At 44.1% G+C, this 19943-nt stretch overlaps 1 protein-coding gene across 1 annotated transcript in view; it reads left to right on the top strand.

The window, feature by feature from the left end:
- TRPC7 (transient receptor potential cation channel subfamily C member 7) overlaps nucleotides 1–19943 on the top strand; it is a 142867-nt gene that overhangs the window by 84831 nt on the left and 38093 nt on the right. Inside the window, exon 6 of the mRNA XM_069592889.2 lies at nucleotides 12760–12993. Within this exon, the coding sequence (XP_069448990.2) occupies nucleotides 12760–12993 (234 nt within the window). The remainder of the gene's footprint in view (nucleotides 1–12759; nucleotides 12994–19943) is intronic.

Here is a 19943-nt window from a genome sequence, read left to right as displayed (position 1 = left end):
TCCCAGGTATCTCAATGACTAGCCAAGACAGGGTATCTCCTTTCCCTAACTCACAAGAACTATTGCTAGTAGAAATAAGCAAGATAAAATTAAACAGACAGTGGCTAAAACTGTACATGGTCAAATGTGTTACAGATTTTTCTAACACTGAATTGATTGGTTAAAAAAAAAATCAGACTTTGTAAGAAACAATGAAAAATTGCAAAAGTTACAACCAGTGGTATTGTATATAACAAAAACTTGATCAATAAATTATAAGATTTACATCAAAAAGATTTGAATTTTATAAGAATGTTTTGAGTAAAACTAAACTGAAAAAAGACAAAAAATTTATGCAGTATCAAGATTAGACCAATTAATTAAACTGTCCTAATGATATTCACCCGGAGAAGGCAATGGCACCCCACTCCAGTACTCTTGCCTGGAAAATCCCATGGATGGAGGAGCCTGGTGGGCTACAGTCCAGGGGGTCACTAAGAGTCGGACACAACTGAGCGACTTCACTTTCACTTTTCACTTGCATGCATTGGAGAAGGCAATGGCAACCCACTCCAGTGCTCTTGCCTGGAGAATCCCAGGGACAGGGGAGCCTGGTTGGCTACAGTCCATGGGGTCTCACAGAGTCGGACACGACTGAAGTGACTCAGCAGCAGCAGCAGCAGCGGCAGCAATGATATTCGCCACCACCCCCTACCCCGCCCACCCCTAATTGCCTTTCTTAACAACAACTCAATCTTGGCATAGCGTTCGTCATGTTTATATTCACAAACATTGAGTCAAAACATATTCAGGGTCAGAGTGTCTGCACTGCCAATCAACAAATTCACCGAAGAACAAATACTTGAAAAGACAGCCTAATACCTGCCCTGTGCTAATCACATGACTGCACAGTGCCACAGGTTCAACCCTTCTGGCCTAAGAGCACAAGAGCTGAACCACTGCAGAAGATCCTATAGAACCCCAAGCTGGGAACAACTTGGAATACAGCTTTTAAGCTGCATCTCTCAGTCATAACAAGGTAATGAGGAGAAGAATGGTTTGACCCAAAGGGCAGAAGCAGGAAAGCATGCCATGCTTCCCAGGAGCTTTTAATCAACTGGCAAGTCTCCAACCAAAGGCTTCCTTAGTGGACTCGCCGGCACTCAAGTTGCAAAGGAACAGGAAAGCCTGTTGTAGAGTGAGTTCTGTGGCCTTCCACAGTTCAGAGTCTATCCTCATTCTCCCTAGTATAACACCCCCATCTCCAATTTAACTAAATTAAGCACTTTAACACCAGGTACTTTGCAATGGTCTGAATGTTCGTGTCCCCCCAAATTCATATGTTAAGACCCTAATTCCAATGTGATGGTATTAGAAGCAGGGCCTCTGGGAGGTGCCTAGGCCATGAGCGTGGAGCCCTCATGAATAGGATTAGTGTCCTTTAAAAGAGACCCCAGAGCACGCTCTCACCCTCACTCTGCCACGTGAGGATACAGCAAGCGATCTGCAACCTGAAACGTTCTGGCACCACAGTCTTGGACTTACAGCCTCCAGAACTGTGAGAAATAAATTTCTTTGTTATAGCAACCCAAATTAAGACATCGTTTTCTTAAAAAAAAAAAAAACTCACATGTTGGGTTTATGAATAAAACAAAGGATTTACAGCACCACTCACTCAGCTCATAACCCCACCTGGACAGCAGGTATAAGACTAGTGAGTGCAAGCATATTCCCCCTTTAGTGGGTATCCTATCATATGTCACCGTGATTCTCCTATGAGGCCATGGCGTCTTCCTGATTCCGTATTTCTCTTCCTGGGTGTCAGGGCGTCCTCACAATAAGAGGGAAGTATCTCTAGCTACAGAGGTGCCAGCTTCCAGCTTCTACCCATCAAAGCAAAGCTGTTACACCATTAGTCTTATGAAGGGGAAGGCTTATTTTTCATTGACCTACTTTCTGTTACATTTGAGACAAAAGAAAAATTCTAACTACCTTTTCTTACTAGATTATATTTTTCAAACTTTTATTGTAAATAATTTTAAGAATTGGAAATATCAAGAGAAGATTATAATGAACTCTGTGGGCCAGTCTCTCATCTCCAACAATTAGTAAATCAACACTAATCTTTGCTTCATCTTACTTCCTTTCTACCAACCCTCAAAAATTTTGAGTCAAATCCTAGGTATCATAAAATTTCATTTACAAACGTTTTGTGTGAATCCTAAAAGAAAATTTCTCGTTTACTTTTTTCCAATCTTTATGTGCTGCCAAGTTCACTGACATTTTTTTCTAAATCATCTGTGATTTCGATCCTCAACCAATGAATTTTTCATTTCAAATATTGTAGTTTTCAACCCTTTAAGTTCCACTTGGTTCTCTCTTATAACTTTCATTTCTCTGTGGTATTTATATTTTCCTTTAAATCCTTGAACATAATGTATGTATTCATAGTAAGAACCATTATAAAGCCCTAATTTCATCATTTCTATCATTTTTGGGTTATTGACTAAACTTTCTCCAGACGTGGATCATTTTTTTCCTATATCTTGGTGAGTTAGTAATTTCTGATTGAATGATGGACACATCACATGCTATATTGTTCAGCATCTAGATTTCACTGTCTTCAAAGAGATACTTTGTTTTCTTCTGACAGGTTATTAAATTCTTACAGATGAGTTTGGTCCTTTTCAGACTTTCACAGAGTGGATCTGGAGAAGCTTTACAATAGGATTGATTATCCTTGTACTAGAGACACACACCTGGTGTCACTACTAAATGGCCTGAGCAATCAACAAAGGCTCTCAGTTCTGGAGGGTCAGGACTCAAACATCTCTCCCCTCTGGATGAGCAGTTTCTGAGCCTTAGAAATGAGTCAGCTTACAGACCTCTGGCTGTTGTTTATGGAATTTTACTCTATGCATTCGTGACTTAATATTAAGGGAACATTCAAAAGGGTTTTACTTATGTAATTTACTTATGTACATTTCTGGGCTAGTTTTGTTTGTGTTTGGCTTTGTGTTTTTGGTTCTGCGTAGCACCTTTCTCTCTGAAACCCTGCCATATAACATCTAACCACTTCAACCTTCCTGAACTCCCATCTCTGTCTCTTCAATTCACTGGGACTGCTTTTATGCTTCTAGGATCCCTCTCTACACCCTGAACATTGAAATGTGCCTCCAATTTAAAAAAAAAAAGAAGAAGACAGGGCTATCATGTGACTTTTCTTGCTTGTTTCTCTTCACGAAGGATCACAGTGCTGTGCTGTTTCCAACATCTGAAAATAGTTTCCTTTCTTCCCCAGTTTACTGCTTCACCATGACAGATAATAGAAATCGGGGTTCTTTTTCTAAAACAGAACTACAAACATAAAAGAAAATGAATAATCCATTTTCAAATACCCAGTCAGTATTCAAATTTCTTTGAGAAGATAAATTGAATAAATATCTGCCTAGCTTCCTTTCTCTCCTCCTTCAGGCCTCTGTTCACATTTTATCTTATCAGAGGAGTTGAGCTGGTAAGAGGAAGCTCCCTCACCTACCCCCTTTGATGAGATGAAATATGAACAGAGAAGGAAGAGAGAAAGCTGGCTTTGCAGGCATCTGGGTGAGAAGCATTCCAGAAAGACAGTTCAGCCTGTGTTGACGGCTTGGATCCAGGAGCGAGCTGGCGAAGTCTGAGGAACGGCAGAGAAACGAGTGTGGCTGCAGCAGAATAAATAAGGGAGAGAAGAGGGACAGACGGAGCCAGTCACACAAGGCCGTGGAGGCCACGGTACGGCTGAGATGACTAGAAATGGCTGGATAGTTCTGACCACGGAAGTGACATCCCACAGCTTCATTTTCTAGGGGATTGCAGGCTGCTGGGCAGAGAACAGATGACTCTGGGACAAGAGCAGAAACAGGGAAGCCAGTTAGGAGGCCACTGCAGTAATTCAGAGGGAAAATGGCTGATTTTGAGGAGGGAGTAGAGTAGATTATATTTTGCAGGTAAAATCAATGATAGTAATTGCTACTGGATTGTCTGTGGGGTGTAAGAGAAAGAAGGTGGTCAAGGAAAATTCCAAGTGTTTTAGTTCAAGTAAGGTATAAGAGAGATTTCCTCGAAGGCAGGAACTGCAGCCATGAAATTAAAAGACTCTTGCTCCTTGGAAGAAAAGCTATGACAAACCAAGATAGCGTATTAAAAAGCAGAGACGGTCACTTTGCTGACAAAGGTCTGGCAAGTCAAAGCTATGATTTTTCCAGTAGTCATGTAAGGATGTGAGAGTTGGACCATAAAGAAGGTTGAGTGTGGAAGAACTGATGCTTTCAAACTGTGGTGTTGCATAAGGTTCTTGAGAGTCCCTAGGACAGCAAGGAGATCAAACCAGTCAATCCTAAAGGAAATCAACCCTGAATATTCATTGGAAGGACTGATGCTGAAGTTGAAGTTCCCATACTTTGGTCACCTGATGCAAAGAGTTGACTCACTGGAAAAGAACCTGATGCTGGGAAAGATTGAGAGCAGGAGGAGAAGAAGGTGACAGAGGATGAGATGGTCGGGCAGGAGGAGAGGAAGGTGACAGAGGATGAGATGGTCGGATGGGATCTCAATGGACATGAGTTTGAGCAAACTCTGAGAGACAGTGAAGGACAGGGAAGCTGGCATGCTGCAGTCCATGGGGTCGCAAAGAGTCGGACACAACTGAGTGGCTGAACTAAGGCAGGAAAGACCAGGGAAGGAGCAGTTTGAAGAGAGACATGGAAATCAAGAGTTCAGTTGAGATTATCTATTAGATCTCCAAGTGGAAATGTCAAGTAGCAAACTGGATATACATGCTGAAGTTCAGAGAGACTGGAGTTGGAAACATTATTCGGGCATGTCAGTCTATTTAAAGTAAATTATATGTAATACCTCAACTGTGAATGTGAACGGATGAACTGAGGGCCAAGCCCTCTGGCACAGCAATATTTAAAGGATGGGGAAACAAGAAGAATCTTATCCAGCAGAGGAGACTGAAGTAAAAGAGTGGTGTCTGAGAAGCCAACCAAAGTCACTGTGTCAAGACCCACGGACTGATCACTTATGTCAAATGGTGCTGACAGAGCAGGTGACAGGAGGCCTGAGGATTGACCCCTGACTTCAGAAGCAAAGTTCCTGAGTAGCGAGAGGGGATGGGCCCCAGCAGGCCAGCGGAGGGCTGGTCCTTAGCCGGAGCGCGGACACTTGCTCTACGGTGCCAGGAGGAAGGCGGCGTTGAGGGCACAGAGCAGGTAGCCTGGTGAGCACAGGGGCAAACACACTTGCCCGCATAAGTTTTCAGTTAGCACTGTTTCCATTTTCTCAGCTTCTTCCTCCACAAAACCATTCTAGCTATTAAGCATTATATTATATACCAGGCACTGTGCCAGATACCAGCGAAGCAGCTCTAAAATAGGACGAATATTATCTTGACTCTAAATACTTCCTGGAGCTCTCTATTCAGCATTACGACTACTACTAACAACTCGTGAGAGAAACACACGGAGCGCGGTGCTCACTGTTCTCGTCGGGTGGCAAACCCTACGGTCCACAATCTGATCTGATCTCTGCCTGGACTTGGAGAGGCCTGAACTGGCATCAGGCTCTTACTGAAAACAGCCTCAAACACTACGCCCGGGCACTGCCAGGAGAAACACAGCACACGGTTCTCTTCCCCCAGGACTCATGAATGTGGTCCTTGGGACAGACTGGCTATACTAACACCCAAACCATGACTCCCTCTCTACCAGGGCTGGACAGGGCTTTAGGACCCTAACAAGCTCAATTGGCTCCTGCAGAGATGGAGAGAGGGGTTGATCATTAGGGGCAAGGGGCCTCGTCCAGGTGTCCCTGCTTCTGCCCTTATCACCCCTGTGCCCCAGCAGATGCTCAGCACAGGAGCTAGAGACCCTCTGAAAATGTAATCAGATTGTGCTACTTTGCCTCCAAACTCTTCAACACCGTCCCTTCTCCCCCAGCGTGAGAGCCAGTGTCACGGTAAAGCACTCACAGCCCTCCACCTCTGCGTCCTCATCTTCCACCACCTCCCGCCTCCCTTGTTCTCATTTAGCCCCACTGGCTTCCTGGCTTCAAACTGTTTCTGCCTCAGAACCTTGACTTAGGCTGGTCCCTCTGCCTAAGAGTTTTCCCCACGAGCAGCACCACGGCTCACTTCCTCACCTCCTCGGGTCTGTGTTCTGAAGTATCCTTTTCTGAGTGGCGCCCTTTTTCAACCGGCCTGTTTAAACATGTACGGTCCCCCACTCACTGCCCCCCAGCACCACTTCTCTTTTTCTACACGCTTTTCTCTGTCTCTCACCGGGCTCCTCTGTCCATGGGATTCTCCAGGCAAGAATACTGGAGTGGGTTGCCATTTCCTCCTCCAGGGGATCTTCCCCACCCAGGGATTGAATCTGTGTCTCTTGCGTCTCCTGCATTGACAGGCAGATTCTTTACCACTGTGCCACCTGGAAGCCCCAATTAATATTAGCATTTCTGTAATCAAACAAATTGTTGCTCTTTTCATCCTCTGTGAGCTCTCACTCCATGTGGATATCTGGTATTCCCAAAGACCTCTTTCAACGGCCACACAGTGTGTCAATGACCTATTGCTTCTCCAAATCTCTGCCGGGCATGTGGGTTGTTCTTCTGCTGTACAATTCTATGGAAGGGTCAAATCCAATCAGAAATATATTCTTCCTGAACTCCAGATGCTTTACTTGATTACCAACAGAGTTTTGAGGCACTTCTAGATTATAAATCGAGGAGATTTAAAGTAAGGGCAGAGGAGATGGAAGCCACAAGGAGATTAAAACTACCTGCAAAGACAGAAGGAAAACCACGACACAGTATCAAGGGAGACACAAGAAGAGCATGACACAGGAAGGAGAGACGAATTTGCTAGTATACATGTGTGTTCTCTAGAGCTATAAGATGACCTGCTTTGGAAAGGACCAAATAAACCAGAGATCATCGATCCTTGGCCTGGAGAATCTCTGACATCAGTTTATACCACAGGAACATATCTTTCTTGCCTATCTCATTAGCAGTCACTCTGGGGTAGAAGAAAGAGCTGATAATCCATCATGTGAGTTAGAGACTGTGGCTGTACCGATGCTCACCAGAGGACTATAACATTTGTGGTCTGCAGAAAGCCATGGAGCTTGGAGGACAGGAAGCCTCTCCACTATGCATGTCACTTCTCGATCTAGGAAGAGAATTATGACATGAAGACTCTCTTGACCCAACTCTTACAGAAAACCTGGCAGTGTTTTCTTAAACAGACACCCCAGCTGGAAGCCCAACTGAGGGAGATGTAAGTGTCTAGCAAAGCAGGAAAACACGCTTAAAGAGAAGAGGAGGAAAGAGCTTGAGACCAGTTAGCCAGAGACCCAGGCCTGACTGTGTCCCTTCCTCCTTGGTGGCTCTGCCTCTCTAAATTTCAGCTTTCATGTGTATAAAATGTGAGGATCAAGTTGCTCCCTCACCCTACCCACCACAGATTACAAACTCTCTGAAGTGAAGTGAAGTGAAGTGAAGTCGCTCAGTCGTGTCCGACTCTTTGCAATCCATGGACTGTAGCCCACCAGGCTCCTCCATCCATGGGATTCTCCAGGCAAGAATACTGGAGTGGGTTGCGATTTCCTTCTCCAGGGGATCTTCCCGACCCAGGGATCGAACCCAGGTCTCCCACATTGCAGGCAGATGCTTTAACCTCTGCATCTGAGGGCAGTGCTAAGTCTTAGCTGCAGAACCATACATGTAAGTTTGACCAAGAATAAAACTGCAAAAGAAAATGGGCTGCATTTCTCACCTAAGTCATTCCTTTGATGGTTTCTTCATTTATTTAGGTAAATTCCAAACAGACTACTTCAACCAAACTGCCAAAATTTCTCCCAGCAAGTCAGGCCATGTTACTGCTCTGCTTATCACCTTGAGGAGCTATCTGGCTGCTCAGGGTGACTACCTAGATACCGAGCTGCCTGGTCTCCCCTTCATGGCCTGAAGGAGGGCCTTTCAGGATCTAATGGGCCTTCACTAGCTTTCCCTGCTGCCAATCTCCAGCCCCTTATCCCTACCAACACTTAAGCCATACTGGGCCTCCTGCTGCTGCTGCTGCTAAGTCACTTAAGTCATGTCTGACTCTGTGTGACCCCATAGACTGCAGCCCACCAGGCTGCCCCAACCCTGGGATTCTCCAGGCAAGAATACTGGAGTGGGTTCCCATTTCCTTCTCCAATGCATGAAAGTGAAAAGTGAAAGTGAAGTTGCTCAGTTGTGTCCGACTCTTAGCGACCCCATGGACTGTATGTAGCCCACCAGGCTCTTCCGTCCATGGGATTTTCCAGGCAAGAGTACTGGAGTGGGGTACCATTGCCTTCTCCAAGCTTCCTGCAGTTTCCTAGAATAGTCTGTTCTCCCTCATGTCCACGGCTTCCACCCCTACTCCTTCCCCCAGCTAACTCCTCATGCCAGGAGTCACCTACTTCATTCAGTCAAAAGTATGTTGTTACAGGCACTGTGTTGGGTCTCATGACTATAATACTGACCACTCTTATCCCTGTGTGTCCACGCACAATCTCTTGGACATTCTTATTACAGCATCTGTCACTTGTTAGCACTACTATTTGTAGACACACTTGTCTCCAGCACTAGACCATGTTTGCTGGGGAAGGGACAGCATCTTCTTGGCTGCTGTACCCCCAGAATGGTCCCTGGCAAAAAGTCGGAGCTCAACACTGTCCATTAAGTGGTGACTGAGTTTCTGAACAGTGACATAAGTCTGTGCCTAGTAGAGAGTACGTGGGGGGCTGGGGTCGGAGCTCAACACTGTCCATTAAGTGGTGAATGAGTTCCTGAACAGTGACATAAGTCTGTGCCTAGTAGAGAGTACGTGGGGGGCTAGGGGTGGGGGGGGGGGGCGGCAGTGCAGTGAAAAGAGGGTCCTGAACTCCCTGAGACTCTGGATAATTTACTTGTCATCTTTGTACACTAGTCTGTCCATCAGTAAAGTGGAAATAATTAGAGTACGTACCTACCAGGCTATAAGCAAGCTTTAGAGTTGGAAAAGGGCTTAGTATAGGGCCTGGCACCTAGAGGGTGCTCAACAATGATTAGCTACTAAAAGTCAGAGGAGAAGATGAGCTTTGTTAGAAAACTTTTGAATCTATTAATATCATCTCCTTGCCTGGAAAACAAATGAACCCTAAATGAGTCTGGGGCCCAGATCTGTTGCAAAGAACCTCCTGTTGAGCTGGAGTTTGGATGTCAGGGCTTGAAGGTTGAGGGCTTCTCGGCATATTCTCCCACCTGTGAGTTAACAGGATGCCTAAGTCCCAACTCAATAATCAGAAGGTAACCCAGAAGAACAGACAAGCCTCCCAGGAGGTGGCCTGGGGGTCCAGGGACAGTGTAGAGAAACCCAGTGTGGAGGAAGGGGCTATGGCCATTTAAGGAGCTCGCACAATTCAGTCTCACAGGAATCTGAAGGGGGACTCCCTTCTGAAAAGCACCTGAGGCAGGGATCGGAGCGAACAGTCTTTTGAACTGTCAAGCCCCATATCAGCAGCCTGTAGGCCTTACTTAGAACCTGCCTGAATGAAAAGCTACTCATTTCCCTCAAGGCTTCCCAGCACGTCCCAATCTGTTCCCCTGCCAGTCATCCCCATTAATTACCAGTGACCTTGCTCTCTGGGCTCCAGACATCCCTGAGTGAAGGGGTTGCCTGAAGGAGGCTCCAGTGCCCAACATCCTTACCCTCTAAGCCCCTGGGCTCTATATACTCATCGGACTGACATGCTAGGGGCAGGAGTCCAGGGGGCTCAGCTTGGATATAAAATGCTGAACTACCCTCAGCACCTTGGAAGCAGGAAACCTAATTTCACTCACTAAAGTACTTAATTTCACACATTTCTCTTTTCGTTAAGCATTCCTGTTGCTCAAACCCTTGGGCCCATGCTACTTTCACTCAGGGCCTTGGAATAATTTAAATTAGTCTGGGTAAGTTAATATGCAAATATGGGAAGACTGACGTGGGCGCTGGACCATGGAAGAAATGATTTGCAGTCCCCAATGAGGTGCCTCTATGTTGGTCAGAAAAGTCAGTTTACTGTAAATAATTTGCATTTCAGATTTACAGAACTTTTAGTGCTGGAAATTACATCAAAATTTCAAGAAAATCAAGGAACTTATCCAAGGTCACACACCCAATAAGTGAGCAAGGTAGAACTGAACCAAGGGTTTCCTGAATTAAGGCAATTGATAGCCTGTAATTTTCCTAGTGCTCAGCTAAAAGCAGTCCACCAAGACATTAAGAATTTTAATTATCAGGGGGAGGGCACAGGCGCATGGAGGAAAGCAACAAACATTATTTTTCCAGCCTGTAATGGTTTTTCCCGTAACATACTTTAAATACCTATTTGAACTGGCACAGATGAAAGTACATTTCAGTGTTAAGGAAATTTTACTTCACTGAATTACCACAAAAATTTTCAAAGCATAAGCTTCGGAAGTAAGGCTTTGTGAAGATAAAAAGCAGGAACAATGAGGTGTGTGTGGTGGTGGGAGTCTTGTAAAAAGATTTTCAATGTTTTGGGTCATTTCCTTTTGCGGAGACTCCAATTTGATACAAACGTGCAGACCTTAGAATCTGTTTCATTAAACAAAACCACAGCTTCTGTAAACAACTGTGGGAGAGGCAGGGGGAATCTGAGAAGACAGGCCCTCCGTGTTTGATGCTCAGGAGCCAGGAGGGTGCCAAGAGGCCGGCAGTGTTAACCTTTAGGGAACAAGGTCAGTGAGCTGGAATCGTCTCACTAACCAACCAGTTAGTGATTCTCTTACCACATTAACCTCCTAAGTAAGCAGGTGACGTGGAACATGATACACCAAAGAATCGGCTAGTTCTGCATCAAGTCTTTCCTATGTCTGAGTAGCTATAAACTCTTTGATGTTAATCAGAAAACATTCAAGAGTCTTTTTCCTTCATTAAGTGTTAGCTGCTCAGTCGTATCCGACTGAGTCTTTGTGACCCCATAGGCTGTAGAATGCCAGGCTCCTCTGTCCATAGGATTTCTCAAGTAAGAATACTGGAGTGGGTAGCCATTCTCATCTCCAGGAGATCTTCCCAACCCAGGGATTGAACCCAGGTCTCCTGCATTGTCAGGCAGATTCTTTACCATCTGAGCCACCAGAGAAGCCTTCATTAGCTGCTTTCAACCCCAATTCTATTTCCTGGAGGAGGAAAGACCATAGTGGTCAAGAGCATGGACTCTAGGGCCAGACCTTCCAGACTCAAATTTCAGATCTCCTGCCTCCTATCTGGAGAATATCCTCACTATGGCTAAGGATATGTTAACTGTAAAACTGGGATAATAACAGAATGCACTTCATAGGATTATTGTAAAGATTTGAGGGAGTTAATACACATACATATAATATGTACACAGTATGTATATATAATAAATATATGTATCATAAAATGTTTATTATCAAAATGTTACTGAATAATTTATTTTAATCATCTAAACCAATTTACTTTTAATAATCAGTGAAGATAAAGGTAGAGAATAGCACTATTCAATACGAATATAAGGCAAGCCACATCATAAGCCACAATTTAATTTTAAATTTTCTGATAGCTACATTATAAAAGCTGAAATTAATAATGGTGTGATGGTGTGAAGTCACTCAGTCGTGTCCGACTCTTTGCGACCCCATGGACTGTAGCCTACCAGGCTCCTCCCTCCATGGGATTCTCCAGGCAAGAGTACTGGAGTGGGTTGCCATTTCCTTCTCCAGGGGATCTTCCCGACCCAGGGATTGAACCTGGGTCTCCCACATTCCAGGCAGATGCTTTAACCTCTAAGCCACCAGGGTAGATTTTATCTAACCCAATATATCTAAAATATTAGTATTTCAACACAATTGAAATTTTTTAATTGTTGAAATATTTTTACACTTTTTGTATCAAGTCTCTGAAATTCGATGTGTATTCTACACTTTTATATGTAGCATCCCTCAATTTAACTGGCCACATTTGGAGTGCTCAGTATCCACGTGTGACTAGTGGCTACCATATCGGATAGTGCAGGTATACACACTCAAGCTATTAGTCTAGGCTACCTCATGAGGCTAACTTGGAGGCAGGGTGGGGGTGCTAGGAACATCTTGTTGAATTCTACATTGTTTACTATGTAACAATGAAGACACAAGTCTTTAAAATCCAGTAAGTTATAAAGAAGTAAGGGAAAAAATAAAAAGCAAAAACTAAACAGCTGTAGGAGAGGCAGGAAGAACCGGAAACATTCACAGAAATACAAAGGAAAGCAAGTTAATCAGGGAATTAGGAGAACTGGGTTCTAGGTCATAAGTGGGGCCTTCAGAAAACCCTTTCCCATTCCTGGACATCAGTTTCATTATACTTAGTTTAGAACTGTATGATTACTTATAACCTTCCAGTTCTTAGAATATACAAATGTCAGCCATTATATTTCTAATTATTACCTCCAAGACTCTATCAACAGATGAGAATTCTCTCCTCACACCTGGAGATGATTTATCTGTAAGCAGGACCGGTGGCACGAATTCTTGCAGCCTGATCATTTCCTAACTCTACATCTGCCTTTGAAAGCATATTTTTGTGCGCTGCTGGCTCTCAACATTCCAAGCTCCAAAGAGCTTATTACATTTACCTGCACCCTGGGTCCTTCCGTGGTCCCTATGGTCACACACACCCTGAGAAGTGAAAACAAGGAGCCTGACCTTCTCACTCCCCCGCAGGAATGATTTGGTCGGAATGCAAGGAAATCTGGGAGGAGGGGCCGCGGGAGTACGTGCTGCACCTGTGGAACCTGCTGGATTTCGGGATGCTGTCCATCTTCGTGGCCTCCTTCACGGCGAGGTTCATGGCTTTCCTGAAGGCCAGCGAGGCCCAGCTGTACGTGGACCAGCACGTGCAGGATGACACACTGCACAATGTCTCGCTTCCGCCGGAAGTGGCCTACTTCACCTACGGTGAGTCAGAAGTTGCGGTGAGGATGGTGAGTCTGCAGGTGTTCTGCTGCGCGTTGACTGGCTTGTTTGCAGGATGTGGCCAGGAGCTTGGGTGCTCCGCAGTTGGTGGTTTATAACGTCACTGTGGCCCACTTTGGTCTTCTCTGCTGTCAAAGCAGACACTCCTCACCACCTCCCAAGGAAGTCCTGGTCCCTGCAATAAACTAGCAGTAGAATGTGGAATTAATAACTATGAGAAATGTATCCATTTGTGTTGGAAAGGATGGATTTGTTTTGGAAAGACTCTTGGAGCCTCCGTGGGATTCTTTTCTTTTTTCTTCCGTTTTGAAGACATCTCATTTTTTATGTGGATCCCGGAGTTTTTCCTTACATATTGGATCCATGTGTTCTGTCTAAGAATAAGTCTTGCTTTCCCAGTTCAAAAGTTATTTTCTCATGGTAAGATATGTTCTTAGAAGATGCCTTAATTCTTTCAAATCACAAGGCCATACAGTGTGAGGTGCTAGATTGCATTTTTAGTAGTACTAGTAAGAGTTATGGCTTCCCTGGTGGCTCAGAGGGTAAAGCGTCCACCCGCGATGCGGGAGACCTGGGTTCGATCCCTGGGTTGGGAAGATCCCCTGGAGAAAGAAATGGCAACCCACTCCAGTGTTCTTGCCTGGAGAATCCCATGGACAGAGGACCCTGATAGGCCACAGTCCATGGGGTCACAAAGAGTTATGAGTTATAGCATTTATCGAGGACCCACTTAGATGTTAGGAACTGTATAGACATTTTACACTATAAACTTCAGTCCTTGCAACAGCCCCATGGAAAGGTTATTTTTGTTGTTCCTATTTTATTGATGAAGAAACAGGTTTTCATGGCATGGTTTATAATGTTCCCAGAAATTACAGGATTGCCTTGGATAGCAAGGGATCCTTGTTGAACATGAAATGAAAACCATGCAGAACGGCATAGCCTTTATGTTCCCAGGCTTTAGAGTTAGAGAGACCTGAACTCAAATCCTACTTCTGCAGCTTACTATAAGGACTTGTTTGCTTAATTTTTCTGACCCTCAGTTTTCCTGTATGTAAAAGTGGGATAATGCATATGTCAGAAAGCTTGTGTTGAAGGTTAAATAAGATAGTACACATGAAAAATTCTGCACTGTGTCCTGAAATATTAAATGCTCACTGATAGTAACAGTTATTATGACTACTACCTCTGGGGTCATTTTCTTGCTCAATCATTATATCTTCTGTACTAAAGGAGAAAGATGAGTGGGGGAGAACAAACAATAGATATGTGTTGTTACCAGTCAATTAGCTGGACATTATAGTGGCAGCCGCTACATCATGAGGGTTCGAGTGTCAAATGTCCCTGTTATATGAAAGCCACATGGTGCTGTGACCACTGAATCTTGATCCAGGGCAGTAATGACCTGCAGAAGATTGGCCCCTTAACATAAAAGTTGAGTTGTTGCCCATATTCAATGTAGATTGAGGTAGGCAGATTACGTTAAATGTAAATGTGGGAAACCACCCCCCCCCCCATTAAGAAATGGAGTCTTGTAGTATTACAAATCATCCCATCTTCATTTAGCAAATCCAGACATTTTAAAAACATGGGCTTGTATATTTTTTCTTCTATGCTGCTCAGGGTTCGTTAAGGAAAGATGAGAGAATCTTGATACTGCATTGAATACTTTTCTTAGGGCTGTGATTCAAGCCACAGTATTGTTCACTCGTGACTTCTATTCCTTTTATGGATTGTATTAAAGTCGCACCCAGCCCAAAGCTTTGCACTTTATTGCCCTTGCGTTGTGGTTCACCCTGTGCCCTTGAAATCTTTTTCATCTCAAAGGCTTGGCTTGTACCCCAGTTATAGAGGCAGAGTGCCCTCTAGTGGTCATCCAAGCAGTGGTCCCTTCTAACTTATACAGCACCAAGCAGGCAGGTGTTTTTCAGGTTGCAATTTGTTTCCTAGAAACAACTGCAAGAGGAAGAAAATCCCTTTGTCTGAATTGTCAAAGTGCTATTTGCTTTTACAACCATCAAAACTCTTAAAAGCCAATCAAAGTTGAATCAGTTCAGTAAATTCACTCAGTCATGTCCAACTCTTTGTGACCCCATGGACTGCGGCACACCAGGCCTCCCTGTCCATCACACAACTCCCAGAGTTTACTCAAACTCATGTCCATTGAGTCGGTGATGCCATCCAACCATTTCATCCTCTGTTGTCCCCTTCTCCTCCCACCTCAGTCTTTCCCAGCATCAGAGTCTTTTCAAATGAGTCAATTCTTCACATCAGGTGGCCAAAGTACTGGAGTTTTAGCTTCAGCATCAGTCCTTCCAATGAATATTCGGGGCTGATTTCCTTTTGGATGGACTGGTTGGATCTCCTTGCTGTCCAAAGGACTCTCAAGAGTCTTCTCCAACACCATGGTTAAAAAGCATCAATTCTTCGGCCCTCAGCTTCCTTTATAGTCCAACTCTCACATCCATACATGACTACTGGAAAAACCATAGATGGACTTTTGTTGGCAATGTAATGTCTCTACTTTTTAATATGCTGTCTAGGTTGGTCATAACTTTTCTTCCAAGGGGCAAGCGTCTTTTAATTTCATGGCTGCAGTCACCATCTGCAGTGATTTTAGAGCCCCCCAAAATAAAGTCTGTCACTGTTTCCATTGTTTCCCCATCTATTTGCCATGAAGTGATGGGACCAGATGCCGTTATCTTAGATTTCTGAATGTTGAGTTTTAAACCAAGTTTTTCACTCTCCTCTTTCACTTTTATCAAGAGGCTCTTCAGTTCTTCGCTTTCTGCCATAAGGGTGGTGTCATCTGCATATCTGAGGTTATTGATATTTCTCCCAGCAATCTTGATTCCAGCTTGTGCTTCATTCAATCCAGCATTTCTCATGATGTACTCTGCATATAAGTTAAATAAACAGGGTGACAATATACAGCCTTGACGTACTCCTTTCCCAATTTGGAACCAGTCTGTTGTTCCATGTCCCCTTCTAACTGTTGCTTCTTGACCTGCATACAGATTTCCCAGGAGGCAGGTCAGGTGGTCTGGCATTCCCATCTCTTGAAGAATTTTCCACAGTTTGTTGTGATCCACACAGTCAAAGGCTTTGGCATAGTCAATAAAGTAGATGTTTTTGAATACTTTTCACTAAAACTTCTGACTGGGTCAGACTTCCCTGGTGGCTCAGATGGTAAAGCATCTGCCTACAATGCAGGAGACTCAGGGTCAATCCCTGGGTTGGGAAGATCCTCTGGAGAAGGAAATGGCAGCCCACTCCAGTACTCTTGCCTGGATAATCCCGTGGAAGGAGGAGCGTAGTAGGCTACAGTCCATGGGGTCTCAAAGAGTCAGACAACTGAGCGACTTCACTTCACTTCTCACTTCTGACTGGGTCACTAGGATCTGATAACAGCTATCTTAATAGATTATCTTACTTAATAGATTATCTTAATAGATAACAGCTATCTTAACAGGTTACAGGAGTAGCTTTTATTATTACAGCTGAGGTTTAAAATAACAAATTATCAGTCAGTTCAGAGGCTCAGTTGTGTCCACTCTTTGCAACCCCATGGATTGCAGCATACCAGGCCTCCCTGTCCATCACCAACTCCTGGAGTTCACCCAGACTCACGTCCATCGAGTCAGTGATGCCATCCAGCCATCTCATCCTCTGTTGTCCTCTTCTCCTCCTGCCCCCAATCCCTCCCAGCATCAGAGTCTTTTCCAATGAATCAACTCTTCGCATGAGGTGGCCAAAGTACTGGAGTTTCAGCTTTAGCATCATTCCTTCCAAAGAAATCCCAGGGCTGATCTCCTTCAGAATGGACTAGTTGGATCTCCTTGCAGTCCAAGGGACCCTCAAGAGTCTTCTCCAACACCACAGTTCAAAAGCATCAATTCTTTGGCACTCAGCTTTCTTCACAGTCCAACTCTCACATCCATACATGACCACAGGAAAAACCATAGCCTTGACTAGACGGACCTCTGTTGGCAAAGTAATGTCTCTGCTTTTGAATATGCTATCTAGGTTGGTCATAACTTTTCTTCCAAGGAGTAAGCGTCTTTTAATTTCATGGCTGCAGTCACCATCTGCAGTGATTTTGGAAAAAAATAAATAAATAAAATAAAAATAAAGTCTGTCACTGTTTCCACTGTTTCCCCATCTATTTCCCATGAAGTGATGGGACCAGATGCCATGATCTTTGTTTTCTGAATGTTGAGCTTTAAGCCAACTTTTTCACTCTCCACTTTCACTTTCATCAAGAGGTTTTTTAGTTCCTCTTCACTTTCTGCCATAAAGGTGGTGTCATCTGCATATCTGAGGTTATTGATATTTCTCCCAGCAATCTTGATTAAATTATAGGGAGAGACAAAAACAAAATTCCTTTTGGCATCTGTTTGAAGAATCTGAGTCCTATTTCATGGTATCCAAATGTGCTATTTATCTATAGAGAGGGCAACAGATATATTGGAAAAAATATCATTTGGTCCCCTACTTCTCCTTCTGAGTTATGACCTTGATGAGGACACAAAGTCCATAAATTTATCTATTTCCATTTATAATTTAGAATGCACTACATGAAACTCTGGCAAGTAGCGGTCTGGCTTCCGTTACTAAAGATCTCTTACCGCCCTTTATTATTGTAATTGTTTAACAGAGTCTATGCAAATAAAGAACAAAATCCTTCCTCTTCCTTCTCTCTTGGGGGCCAAAAATCAGTATGTAATATCCTTACTATTTGCATTTATCTGGCTCTGAAAAGGACCCCATACCCCAAATCCAATCTTTAGAATGGCAATAATAGTACCTACTCTACAGGGCTGTTGTGAAAATTACAGCTAATGTAAGTGTAAGGGCTAATTTAGGTTTCTCTATGTTTCTCCATTTAAGTTTCACTTAGTATTTCTCAACAGGGACGCAATTGACTTGTTCAGCAGGGCAGTCCTCATGGAGCAGGTCTGTCTGGAACACTGCAGGATATTAACATCCCAGTAATACTCCTACTTAGTCACTGAGATGACCACGGATGCCCCCCAACACACACCATCCTAGGAGGAAGGTGCTACTGTCACTTGAAAAGCACTGTTTTATGTCTTGACACATAGTAGGCAGCTTGTTAAAGAAAGCTGCTGCTCTCTGCACCATCAGAACTCCAATGGGAATACTGTACAGGTTTGCTCTGCTGTAGGGATACACACAGGGTGGTGCAGACCCTCACCAGTGACCGCAAGCAGAGTGTCCCCAGCACAGGACAGGTCCCAGGGCTCTCGCCACGTGGAACAGGGGTGCCATAGCCATCCTGGATGGCTGGTCACCACTTTTGGGTCCTTAGCTCACCCAAGGGGCAACTCCCAGACACACACTGTCTGGGAAACAAAACTCAGGCGCGTCTTCTCAGGCAAGAACCTTCCGATTCCTGGCCCCCGTGTGTGTTGCCACTTCAGTCCTGTCTGGCTCTTTGTGATCCTGTGGACTGTGGCACTCCAGGCTCCTCTGTCCATGGGGATTCTCCAGGCAAGAATACCGGAGTGGATTGTGATGCCTTCCTCCAGGGGATCTTCCCAACCCAGGGATCGAACACGCATCTCCTATGACTCCTGCATTGCAGGCAAATTCTTTACCATGAGCCACCAGGGAAGCCCCTTCCTGGCCCCTATGTGAGCTCATTTGTTCTGATTTATGGCTAAACTTTTGGTTAGAATTTCATTCACTCATTTAACAAGTGTTTATCAGCACCTGCTGTAGGCCAGACCCTTGTCCCCAGGGAACCCTGGGTGGTCTGCAATTTGTTTTCCAGCTAAGCACTTTACATATATGACTTTATTTCATCCTCATCACAGTTCTGTAAGGTTGATGATATTATCCCCAGTTTGCAGATGGGGAAAATGAAGCTTACAAGTTTCATTGGACAGCCTCTTCAATAAGTGATGCTGGGTAAACTAGACAGCTACATGTCAAAGAATGAAATTAGAACATTCTCTAACACCATACACAAAAATAAACTCGAAATGGATCAAAGACCTAAATGTAAGGCTGGACACCATAAAGCCCTTGGAGGAAAACATAGGCAGAACATTCTTTGACATAAATTGTAGTAATATCTTTTTTTGATCCACCTCCTAGAGTAATGAAAATAAAAACATAAATAAGCAAATGGGACCCAATTCAACTTAAAAGCTTCTGCACAGCAAAGGGAACCATCAACAACCTGAAAACACAATCCACAGAATGGGAGAAAATATTTGTGAATAATGCAAATGACAAGGGATTAATCTCCAAAATATACAAAAGCTCATGCAGCTCTGTCATAAAAACAACCCAATCAAAAACTGGGCAGAAGATCTAAGCAGACACCTCTCCAGAGAAAAAATACAGATGGCCAAAAAGCACGTAAAAAGATGCTCAACATCGCTGATTATCAGAGAAATACAAATCAAAACTACAAAGAGGTATTACCTCACACCAGCCAGAATTTTGCTGTTGTTCAGTCACTCAGTCGTGTCCGACTCTTTGCGACCGCATGGACTGCAGCATGCCAGGCTTCCCTGTCCTTCACCATCTCCCGGAGCTTGCTCAAACTCATGTTCATTGAGTCAGTGATGCCATCCAGCCATCTCATCCTCTGTTGTCCCCTTCTCCTCCTGTCTTCAATCTTTCCCAGCATCAGTGTCTTTTACAATGAGTCGGGTCTTTGGTATCAGGTGGTCAAAGTATTGGAGCTTCAGCTTCAACATCAGTCCTTCCAATGAATATTCAGGATTGATTTCCTTTAGGATTGACTGGTTTGATCTCCTTGCAGTCCAAGGGACTCTCAAGAGTCTTCTCCAACACCACAATTCAAAAGCATCAGTTCTTTGGCACTCAGCTTTCTTTACAGTCCAACTCTCACATCCATACATGGCCACTGGAAAACAATAGCTTTGACTAGATGG

Source organism: Ovis canadensis, chromosome 5, assembly GCF_042477335.2.
Source record: "Ovis canadensis isolate MfBH-ARS-UI-01 breed Bighorn chromosome 5, ARS-UI_OviCan_v2, whole genome shotgun sequence".
NCBI lineage: Eukaryota > Metazoa > Chordata > Mammalia > Artiodactyla > Bovidae > Ovis > Ovis canadensis.
Note: the sequence above shows the minus strand (reverse complement) of the source record. Positions and strands in the feature narration are given on the sequence as shown.